This window comes from Podarcis raffonei, chromosome 6 (genome assembly GCF_027172205.1).
Source record: "Podarcis raffonei isolate rPodRaf1 chromosome 6, rPodRaf1.pri, whole genome shotgun sequence".
Taxonomy (NCBI): domain Eukaryota; kingdom Metazoa; phylum Chordata; class Lepidosauria; order Squamata; family Lacertidae; genus Podarcis; species Podarcis raffonei.
In genome coordinates, this window is record NC_070607.1 from 60,183,176 (window position 1) to 60,195,238 (window position 12,063).

At 42.8% G+C, this 12,063-nt stretch overlaps 1 protein-coding gene across 2 annotated transcripts in view; it reads left to right on the top strand.

Moving 5' to 3' along the window:
* Positions 1 to 12,063, top strand: part of RASSF5 (Ras association domain family member 5) — a 100,908-nt gene that overhangs the window by 8,978 nt on the left and 79,867 nt on the right. Inside the window, exon 1 of one of the 2 annotated variants that reach the window (XM_053393378.1) lies at positions 7,509 to 7,866. The exons of the other annotated variant lie outside the window; for it this stretch is intronic. Within the exon in view, the coding sequence (XP_053249353.1) occupies positions 7,713 to 7,866 (154 nt within the window). The 5' untranslated portion in view covers positions 7,509 to 7,712. Of the gene's footprint in view, positions 1 to 7,508; positions 7,867 to 12,063 lie in introns of those variants that run through there. 2 annotated transcript variants of the gene reach the window in all.

Here is a 12,063-nt window from a genome sequence, read left to right on the forward strand (position 1 = left end):
TAGCTAATGGGGCCTCCTGCTGCTGCTGCACCGCCGCCGCATAATTTCTGTTCTCCTCCTGAAGCAAAGTTCTTAACCCGAGGTAATATTTCTGGGTTAGCGGAGTCTGTAACCTGAAACGTATGTAACCTGAAGCATATGTAACCCAAGGTACCACTGTACTGCTTTTGAGGCTGGCCGCTTACACTGTCAATGTTTAGTTCAAATCCTGACCAGTTCAGAGAGGTACCGGTACATCTGAGACAAGGTTTGTTTGCTGCAGAAGGCAGTAGGTCCTAGCAGGCAAGGTGTTAAACTGGGCTATTCAAGTTCACATAGCCAGCCTGCAAACTCCCATTCACTTGAACCGGCATCCTCTTGCACCTGTTGTGGTGTGAGAGGGGGCTTTCCCCACAAAACCAGTTGCTGAGTCCTGTATGAGGAATATGCACCTAAAAATAAATAAAAATGAGCTCCTTTTTGTGCATCACTGATATTTAAATGTGAATCACCAGGCGTGAATTTGTTCATTATTAATTTGTACAGTGGTACCTCGGGTTACAAACACTACGGGTTATGAATTCCGCTAAGGTTAAGAACGGTTTTGGGTTAAGAACGGACCTCTAGAATGAATTAAGTTCGTAACCTGAGGTACCACTGTATACTCTTTAGGTTATGTTAAGTACTATAGAAATAAATGACAATATTAATGATGATGTCCAGGACACATCCATTCTGCTTTTCTTCTGAGGGGAAGGGAAAATCCCTTGTCACAGCTGCTATAAGGAACTGAGGGTCCACAGGGTAAGCCTTAGGATACAGTGGGAAGGGCCCAGGGTGGGACCACTCCCTAGGGAAAAAAGAGATATATTTGTGGTGGGATTTTTTTTATTATGCCAGGACATGCATGGAAAGGAAGTTGAAACAGATCTGGCAAATGCTAAATTGTCAATTTATTCAGCAAGTGAAGTACAGGCAACCCTCAGCTTGATGCTGGGGTCTCATAGAGTCAAAGCACACTGGATTCAATAAGTGGGTGGGATTGCCAAAGTTTTTTCCTGGATCCCTTTTTATTTTTTAAAATGGCCAAGCGTGTAAAGCTGAATGGGCACAAGTTAAATGTGGGCAAGTTGTGAGTTACTTGTAATGTAAACTGGACCACTTCAGCTTTGTTTGTGAAAGGGGTTGTGTAATTATGGTTCTACATAGGGTTGGCAAGGCAATATAAGTTCCCACCTGAGCAATTTACAGTGTCTCAGCATATTCTAGCGATGTCCTTATTTAATAGGAGGACTCCATTTTGAGAAGCTTGGAATCTTCTGAGGCCTTCAGGTGAAAGGGTCTTGGAGTTGAGCACCTTTTCCCCAGCCCTGCTCCTGAAAACTGGTTGAGGTATTGGGCATGTTAATGTTATTTGAGTTGTTGCAGCTGCTCCATATATACACTCTATTATTATTCTAGGGTATTGTGCTGCTGAGTAGAAGTATGTGTATCACTGCTACACCTCTGCAGTTGAAAACTCTTCACTATGGCCTACTGAATAACACTCTCAGTTGCCCAGGCTTTAAAGGAGAACGAATGATTGTTATTGTCTTGAAAGAATACTTCCAGAATTGAACTGCTTGCATTTATCATTTTATTAGCCTTTCCATTTAAAATAAAGCACGCCTAGGCTCCCCCACCCCTCATTTCTCCTCTTCTGCTTTCCTGGTTAGTGCATGCAGTGATTTGTTTCCCCCCTCAGCAGACCCAGATGGCTGGCCAGCCAGGTGTGACCATTGCATTTTCAGAGACCATAAAATGCTGATTGCTCCACTTGAGTGTCTGTGGCATGTTGCTTGCAATCTAACCCCAAAGCAGCTGGTAACACAACTTGATGTGCCACTGGAATCTCAGTCAGATCAGACGGTGGAGCCATAATTCTAAGTGACAGAAGCAAACCTTTGGTGTCAGATGCTCTCCCGCATGGATATCTAAATGATCCTCTTCACTCTCATTTTAAGGAAATCTGTGTGCTGTTATTGATAGGGGAGAGTCATGGAATGTATAATGCCTAGAACCTACTCTCATAATAATGTAATAACATGTGGGATGCTTCATTGGAATCAGGCATTGGTTACACCTGTACCTTTGGCAAGTGAGTTTGCTTTCTGGTTAGGTATTATCCAAACAAGCCGCCTTGAAATTGTGTTTGGAGCATAAGATGTTGCCTTCGACCACTGGTCCATCTAGTTCAGTATTGCCTACAGTCCCTGCTCTGCACAGGCTGTTAGAGGCTCTCCAGGATTTCAGGATTTTTGCATTTACTACTTTTATAACCTACGTTTCCTCCAAGGAGCTCAAAGGGGCATACATAGTCCCTCCACCCCCACCCTACCCCATTTTATCCTCACAATAATCCTGTAAGGTAGGTCATGTTGAAAAATGATGACTTGCCCAAGGTTGCCTTGTGGGGTTGATGGGTGAGGAGGGATTTGAAACCACATCTCCCCAGTCTCGGTCCACTGCTCGAAACCATTGTGCCACATGGGCTCTTGCGGTTGAACCTGAGCTTGAGGTTTTTAGCATGCAAATCATGCTCTTCCCAACAATTATACAACCTGAAATCCAGCCCCTGGATTTGTTCCTGCTGGAACACTGTATATTTATTTTAATTTGCACAACAGCATCTATGGGGAGAAATTCAAATGTAATAAGTGTGTTCTGTTGCAAACACTCTTTGGATTGTTCGCAGTTGACTGTGTGAAGAGTGAAATGTGTGTTTTGTCCCTAGCTGAAACCAGAGAGAGACATTGGGTGGGAGCTAAATTGGCAGGTTGTCAAGAAGCTGCTGCTAAACCAGCACTGTGGCTGAGGCTGACTGTGTAACTTTGTGAGAGTTCAGTTATGAGAGTTGGCAGTAGGATCCAATTGGTCAGGATGTTACAAGTCCTTCAGTGGACGTTCTAGTCAGAAAAAGCGCAGGCTCCTGCTGTTTGAAAGCTCAGTTGGGCAACCTTTGGGAGACTGAAGAGATTTGCCAATGAACTAAACAAGAGATTCTGAAAAGCCTTTAGCAAGCCTGTGAGAGTCTGGAGCTGCGAAGCAGCCAGAATCCAGAGAAGAGAGGAGCTGAGGGTTCTTTGTGGCAGCAGACAGCTGCTGAAAAGGAAGGTGCCAACATCTCCAAACTTGAAATCACTGAAGTAAGAAGCTAAGATGGCTTGCAAAGGAAAAGGACCACACTAGCACTAGTTCTTGGGGAAAGCTAAATTCATAATACACTCACAACAACCCTGTGAGGTTGGTTAGGCTTGAAAGACTGTGACTGGCCCACTGAGCTTCATGGCAGAGGGAGGATTCAAGCCCTGTCTTCCCAGTTCCTAGTCTTACATTCTAACCATGATACCACATTCCTTCTCCATTGAGCAAATCCATTGAGCAGGCTCTCTTACAAACAACAACAACCTGCTTAGTCCAATTAGTTGCTTTGGTTTTTAGGATATTGGGAAGTTGCTTCGCCACAAGGCTTAAGAGGTAGCTGTGGCTGCTTCTTCTTTGCATCAGTTGCTGTCCTTGTCTCTTGTCTGCCCTTAAAAGCAAGCCCTGCAATTCTTGTCACACTTCCCTATGATTCACGGAACTGTGTAAATTTTTAATAACCCCTTTGTCTTTTGTAAGTGTTTGTTTTAGGCAGCTCATACCTTTAGTAGGTGTGGGCATTCTTTTGACAGTACTATGCAGGAAATAATAGCTATTAGAGAATTTCTGTTCTGCCATTGCTCCTTCAAACAGGAGTGGGTAAGATTTATTTTTTTTACCTGCTGTGGCTGCTTTTGAATCTTCCTGTCTTTAGTAACACACACACACACACACACACACACACACACACACACACACAGCCAGGTCTCCTCCTCACGTTGTTTCAGATGTGATATCTGCTACTCCTCATTTATGGCATGCTAATCTGCTTGGTTTTTTAAGGTTTGTGGGCTTTTTACACTTTTAAAAACTGTTCTGAGAATGGAGGTGGCGGCTTCATGAACAGGGGCGGAAGAAGGGGGTGCGGTGGGTGTGGGCCACCCTGGGTGTCATCCCTTGGGGGGTGACATCGCAGTGCTGCCCCCCTGGGATGCTTGCTGTGTGGGCGGCGCCCCCGTGGGCAGCTAGCCCCGCCCCATTGACATCTAGCCCCACCCCTGTGGGCACAGCATGTGCACCGCTCCGGGGGCCGGAGCAGCTAGCTCCGCCTCTGTTCATGAGTGACATAGGGGCCAGTCAATCAGGGTTGTGTATAATGCTGCTCTGAGGAAGGGAGAGGCGTAGCCAATCAGGACTGTGTACAGCTCTACTCTGAGGAGAGGGTTAAATGTGGTTTCATGGTTGACACAAAGTGTAGCCAAAAGTATGTCCAGAACACAAGCTCACTTTGTGTGTATGAAGGGGTAAATGGGACTGTGCCACCGGTCCCAACCCCAAAGTAATGTGGCTTCCCCTTACTCACCACCTGACACCCATCTGCTAGGCATAGACACCCGACCCAAGGAAGCCTATAAGAGTTGACATCCTGATCACAAATGGTTCCAGTTCCCAGGGAAATGTAGTCTTTGGCTCAGGCATTCGTGACTTATGTAGGAACAGCCAATCTGTGACCCTCCAGATGTTTTAGACTACCCCTGGCATGGCCAGTGGTGAGGGATGATGGGAGTTGTGATGTAACAAGGGCCACAGGTTAGCCACTCTGTCCTAATGCATTGGCAGTGTTTGAAATTAGCCAGGCGCCTGTGGCATTTTGCACCTGGCTATCGGCCACTTGTGACCAAGTGAAGATGCCTGGATGCCAGGATGGTGCCTGATATTTCCACCATCTGGAGGTACATGCCTGGGGATCATTGGATCTTGACTGTTTTCACACACTAATACTACATCCTATAGAATTCTATCAGTTATATTTTATTTGCACAATCAGAATGAATTTCAGGAACCAAAATGCTTTTTCTGGGCAGCCTGAGCAGGGGCAATGAACAATGTTATAGTTAAATGTTGTAACTAATAATTAATAATTACTTATTTATACCCCACCTATCTGGCTGGGTTTCCCCAGCCGCTTTTGTCTTCACTTCCCCCACCCCACTGCCCTGCTCACAGTTGTGAAGAATATTCCTGGGTTATGAATGGCCTATGTCACAATTAATTTAAAAAGATAGGAACAGGCCAATGTACATGTGGACTGCCCGTGAATAAAGTGACTTTTCTTTAAGTTCTCTAAATTCTTAACCTAGCTCAAGGTTGTCATTTGAACTAGCCAGATGTTTAACTGGTAATCACAGTCAGTTCATCATTTGAAAAATAAGACTTTCCTTAAAATGGCAACCAGACATTCTGGTTTGGGAAATGTAACCTTGGTTTAAGGAGCCATTTTGCACCTAGCTTATGTATCCAAGTTTCTAACACTTCATTGTTGTCATCCTACCCATTTCTGCACACCTTGGGACCTGGATCCTGGAAGGCTTCTTCCATGCAGACCGTCCATATTCTAAGTTTATTGGATGAGGTGGTCTTGATTGTCGTTCAGGCTGCTGAGATCCATCTTGTGACAACATGGAGGAGGGTCTTTTGCGTTGTAGCACCCAGTTTATACACTTGGATTGAAGGGGGCTACAATACTTACTTTCCCATAGTAGGTTTCCTGCTAACATTATGGACACCTGCAGCACTCTTAATGTAATATGGGCATTCTTATCTTGCAAATATTTTTCAGGCTTATTGTTTCCTGTTACAATTGGTGTCAAGTTCAAGTACACTGCTAAATACTAATAACAAACTTCCAGTTAATGTTTATAGGCAAATAGGGCTTTGTTTTGTTCCTGCCTTTTTGTAGTTTGTTCAGAAAAAAACATTATTCAGTTTTTAAGAAGCCAGATATTTAAATGCACAGAGATCTTCCATTCGGTCTATTGCTTGTTTGAAAACATAAGGCCATAATGAATGTGAGCATTGAAACAAAAAGGAAATATTGGTGTATTTATATTTGATTTTACATAATCAAGGTATTGCAAATAGTTGTTTTGACTTTCAAAAGGCAATGGAAGGACATTTAATTGAGATAACCTTATCACTTCATAGCCATTATAGAAATTGGTCCTTGACGGCTTAATATTTTCTGACCAAGCTGTTCAGTAGAGATTGGATATTCTCATCTAGGGCAGAGAAGGTTTAATGTCCCCCTAGGGGTTAGGGTGAATGTGATTGCCTGGAGAGTGAACCTTTTGTAAGCCACAAGAGGTTGAACCTTTTGTCCTACAAAAGAGTAGTAGTTAGGGTTCTAAGGCTGCAATCCTTCAGTAAGCACCACTGGACTTAATGGGACTGAGTTAGTGCGTAGGATTGCATTCTAAATGTATTTCATGGGTGTCTGCAGGTGTTTTTCTTATGGGGGTGGGGAGCACATAAGCCAGTCAAATGTAACTAGCATCTGGGAACAGGTCTACCAAGTCTGGTAGATCTGATGGCTGAGTGGAAGTGAGGTCTAGGTAGATCTGTCACCTGAGAAACTTGTATTACTGGCCTGACCTTTCATTGCATCTCAATGGGTAGGCCTGCTGTCCATCAATGAGTAGACCTAAGTATGCCACTAGACATGTCCATACCGATTAAAGCAATGCTCACCAATATTTTGACAGTCTTGTTCTTTATAGCTACTCCCGACAACTTTTAGGCTACTTCCAACAACTTGTGGGCAACCGGTAGGGAACATAATTTGAGGCTGAGGGCCACATTCCATTCTGGGCAACCTTCCAAGGGCCACATGGCAATGGTGGGTGAGACCAGAGGCAAAAATGGGTGGAGCAATGAATGGAAATGTTGCCTCTTTGTACAGGAAACTCATTTTTAAATGCATTCAAACGCCGCTCTGCATCCTCCGTCTAGGCATGCATGAGGCACTACTGGAGTTCAAGGACCCATTCCAACCAAGGAAAAACACTTGTGGGGCACAGCAGGCCAATATGGGGTGTCCCCTGGGGAGAGTTTGGGAGCTAGTCAGAGAAGCCTGCAGGGCTGCTTTTGTCCCTTTTGTCGGAGGCTCTGCACTCCAGCTAAGTACACTTAATTAGACTCAGTAGGACTTACTTCTGAGGAATCCACTAAAAAAACAAAGGGGGAATATCATGCCATGTAGCTAGTTCTAGAACAGTGTGAAGACATATATTTCTTGCCACAGAACAGCTGGCCTTGTATTTGTAGCTAATCACCTGTTTTAAACTTATTAATACCTTGGAGATGAAGAAATAGGTTACTTGGCATATTAAGGTTACTGTTTTTATTGTACTCTAAAATAATATTGAGATTAAACTAAAATGCTGACAGAAAATAGGAGCCAGTGGGCTGAGAATATTTGAAAGAAGCTTTGCAAAGAAAGGGATGGTTCCTGTTCTCTCTCATTACTGTAGCCTCTTCCGTTAGGTTGCGTTATCTTATCAGGCAAAAAGCCCCAGAAATAGAAAGTTTTCCATGCATTACAGGAGCAGCCGTGGAAGTTTGAGGACTGTGGTGTGCGCTTTTTAAGAAAATGCTAAACAAAAAAGTGAAGGGCAGGAGCTAAAAATTAACACTATATTGAGAGCTCTTCATTTTGCAACCTTAAGTTCCGGTGAACATGCATTTGCTGCTCCCAATAGCATTCCGCATTCAAGCACTGCCTGCCTGCCTGGGTTGCGTTTGCCAGAGGAGGCTATTGATCTTATGTTAGAAGAATGACAGAAGGGAAAGCAGAGGCTGCAGCTTGCTTTGGATTAGTAACAAAGAGAATACGCAAGATCTTCAGGCATTTCCCTAAGTCAAAATCATGGTCCGAGGGTCTCCACCTTCAACTCAAGAGGCCCAGCAGAGAGGCCTTGCTGGCTAAAGGTAGGTTGAAATCATTCCAACAAACTTCTGCACCGATTCTAATAACAAACCACAAGATAAGGGTTAGTGGCTACCAGTAATGTGTACTTTAGCTTTATGGTGTTAGTGCCAAAATTTTGATGCAATTGGGCAGTCCAGTCATGGGTATAACAAAAACCTACAGTAATGAGAACTTTTTTTTTTTTGTTACAGCTCATACCAGTGGTGCCTCAGTAATGTAGTACATCAGTAAATGACTGCACTTTTGCTTTGATAATAATTTGGTTTCAAATGCTAGACTTCTAAATGTAATAATGTGTCCCTTAATAATTTTCAAAGCATAATTTTGGTCCTTTTACCTATGTTGTTTTTTTCAGATCATACTTAGGCAAGTGGAGTTACCAAGGCATTTTGTATATGGACTTTAATGCTGTAAGCAAATGTTGTTCTGGTGTTCCATTTGCCATTTAGAACTCACTGCTAATGAGTATAAGAGGCTGAAAAACATTCAAAGTCATGGAAAATATATTAGACATATTTCTGTGCTCTGTTTTATTGCTCATGCTAATGGCATCCTCCTGGATTCTGTTATTTTGAACATCAAACGCTGAGTAGATACTATTTTTTTCCTTCCGTAGTCTGTACATTAAGAAAACCATATGAACCTTAGATTTCTAAATATTTTGTATAGGGAAATGACCTGTAAAATGAAGCCTAACCAGTTCTTTAGGGTGAGGTTGGCATGTTTGCTTCTACCTACCCTTGTTCATCGGTGACCTTTCAAGTTACTCAGAATCTCTGAGAAGGGGAAAAGACTAACTTTAGAGCCTTTCTAAAGGATAGGTAGAAGGGTTATATACAACTCTAAATATGTTAGAATTATGTCGCTTTACTCTTCAGAGTTCGTATTGATTCCTTGCTGCCCCAATTTCTTTCTTTATTGTGTGTAAGACTGCATAAGTGATGTATTCAGGTAGAAGCCTGCCCATAATTTTCATCATTATGGGTATCCCATGACCTTCACAGAAACCAGGTTTAGCAGCTGACAGCATGAAATGGGGACTGCCTTAGTCTTTCAAACAGGCCAACAATTATTCAACAATCTTTTCCCTTCTTCATTTTTTGCCTCTGAATATGAGATGGAGTTATGGATTTAATAAAATCAATCAAACATGGATAGCCTAACTGAGGCCAGTGGGATAGATGTACTCAAGTGATATCCTGCTGTGCAGTCTAGTAGAAAGCTATCAGAATTTTCACCAACTAATTTTGATTTGAGGGTCTCAAGTAAGTGTGGGGATTTATTTATTTTTGGACTCTGTGGTTGAATTCAGCTTATTAGATCACATCCTTTGTTTAAATTGACAAAGAGGAGACCATCAATCCTAGAAATATGGTGTGATGATGTCTGCCATTTTACAGCAATTATATATATTTCAAGCCCAAATAATTGTTTTCCGCAGCCTTCTTTTTACAAGCCAGGGAGAAACCTGTCTTGGAATAGGTGCTTCTGTCTAGTAGTTTTATGTACTTACTTCATTTTGGTTTGGGTTCTACAAATGTCATTATCTTAACAGAGTTATGTATGCTGTATCTTAATAAAAGTTGGTTTAGTCAATATTTCTGTTGGGTGTGTTCCAACTCATTGAGTTTTAATGATTTATGACAGAGAATTTATATGTTGACACCAGACCTCAGGGCCGTCTTACCCATAGGCGCTAGGGGTGTGAGGCACCCGTGTGCTGGAGTCTCAGGGGCGCCAGGCTGAGAGTCCGGGGCCTGAGAGTTGAGTCCGGGGAAGAGCTCGTCCATCCGTTGGAGCGCCGCGACGGGCTCTTCTGCTGCAGGCAGCTTTGTGCTGCGAGTTCGGAGGCGACCGAGCCAGTGAGATGCTGAGGTGGCCAGCTGGCTCCGCCCTCCTGCACGCCTGGGACTGGGCAACCAGGGGGTGGGGCGCTGGGCAGATTTTTGCACCCCGGCGCCGTATGCTTAAGACAGCCCTGTCACACCTTCAAGAACAGATTTTCATGTATGGGGTGCATAAAGGCTTTGCTGCCACTTCCAAATATGAAAATAGACCCAGGTGTTGCTACTTTAATAAACTGTTAGCTCTCCTGATTGTGCTAAAATGTTTCCTTGTTGCATGGTATATTTACATTGTAGTATATTGAAGACCAAGATTCCCACAGACAGTATAAAAAGGCCATGGGATATTTAGTTCCCTGTTTTTAACTGGGAATGCAGCTTATTCTATTGAAGTTGCATTGTGAAAAAAATTATTGTTTTTTTTAAAAAAATAAAACAACAACAACACTTGAATATCTGTGTACAACGATATGTCTTGCTTCCAGTGGCTCTTTGTGAGCAATGTCATGTGGCTTCATTCTAAAGCATAGACTGAGTTTCTAAAATTAGCTTTCTCAGCAAGTCACTGAAGTGATTATGGCCATTCAGGAGGTGATAGTGACCACAGGAGCTTTGCTCTTAACCCCCTCCCTCCCCCGAAGAAATGCCAAATGACTGCAAAAATTGATCACTGACACAGTAATGAAAATGTTAGGGTTTCGGGAGTTGCTGTTGTTGTTTAGTCGTTTAGTCGTGTCTGACTCTACAACAACAACTCCCGAAACCCTAAGATTTTCTTTACTGTGTCAATGAACAATTTTTGCAGCCATTTGGCATTTCTTCATTTTGAACTAGTTGTTTGCACTGGAGAACAATAAAACCCAGATTCTTGAATTTTGGTTCAAGCTTAGTTAGCATGTATTTTAGCACTAGAATATATAAGGGAAGGTTTTGCACATATGAACAGTAAGGAAGACTGACGAGCACTAAGACCAGTACTAAGAATGTATTTGCTAGAAACTAAATGGAGTAAAGGAGAAAGGCACTATAAAAGTGCCCTATTCATTAAGTGTGGAGCCATAATGTGACAATTGCAACACTGACTTTTAAACCAGACTTGGTGTTTTAATTCCATGGCATACCACTTTCCCCCTCCAATTGAGTTATCATTCTTAATAGCTTCTCAGACTTAATTAAACACATGGGTTGCTTTGTCACAAGTTGCATTTCTCTGCAACCATGTATTATTGAATTATTACTTTTTATGGGAATGCTTGGAGAGAGAAATGGCGAGCTTTCATTTGAGTTGTGAAACAATACCTGTGCGGAAATAAAATACAGTGATGGCATGCAGGCCCTTTCAAAACAGAAGAGCATGTTAACCAAGGAGAATATTTAGAAAGCTGTGCATGATCATGCTTGAAGTAATATCTTTCTGTAAGGTCCAGCATGGTGCAATCAACTCAAATTATAACACATCAAATAAAGGATTTGCATTTGGTATGTAGTTCCTTACAGAGGCACTATCTTCTTAAGGAGATTGAGGGGGCCCTTGCATGATGCTGTGCAATGCTGCACAACACTACATGATGCTCTGACATTGTGTGTGTGATGCCAGGGGGCAGAACCTAACACCTCCTGAATATTGAGGGGGCTCAGCCCCCTTAAAAAATACTTTGGGGCCCCTAGAAGTTGGTATGCCTGGTTCTTTATATCCAGCTTTTCCTGTCATTCAGTTTGTACAGTTCTAGTAGCTGCCTCAGGATTTTTTCTTGGGGTATTCTCATGCCCTGCCCATGCCTGTACCCGTACCTGAATATTTTTTGTCTCTTTTGCTACTTCCATGATTTCTGATGAAGCAGTATCTTCTGTTTATGTCTGGGGCTCACTAGCTGTCTTCTGCTGTTTGAAGTTGTTGCAGGTATCTATAACTAAACAAACAGAAACAGCTCTGTTTCTTGCCTTTCTTTCTGTGGCAACCTTATATTGACATCCCATGTGCCATTCTCTCACCCTTCAACCAATGAAAACAGCAGCACTAATTTTTTGTTTCCCAGTTTTTCGCTACTGATTTACCAAATGCTGTCATCACTTTTGGTTTCTATACCGCTGGGTTACTTTTGGTTTCTAGTCCTGGCCACCCCCATCCCCACTTACCCCTCGAAAAGCAGGTTCAGGTCCAGCAGGCTCCTCAACTGATCATAAAAAGGTGCTGCAACTCTTTATATTATCATTGTGTTTCTAGGGTATCCAGATCTTACAACATTTCCACAGCATCATTAGATCTGAACAGGTAGCATTCATCTGACTTGCCTGCTGGCCCAGGAAGGTTTTCCTTCAGAAAATTGCAAAGAGTCAAAGTCTGGCAGCTAC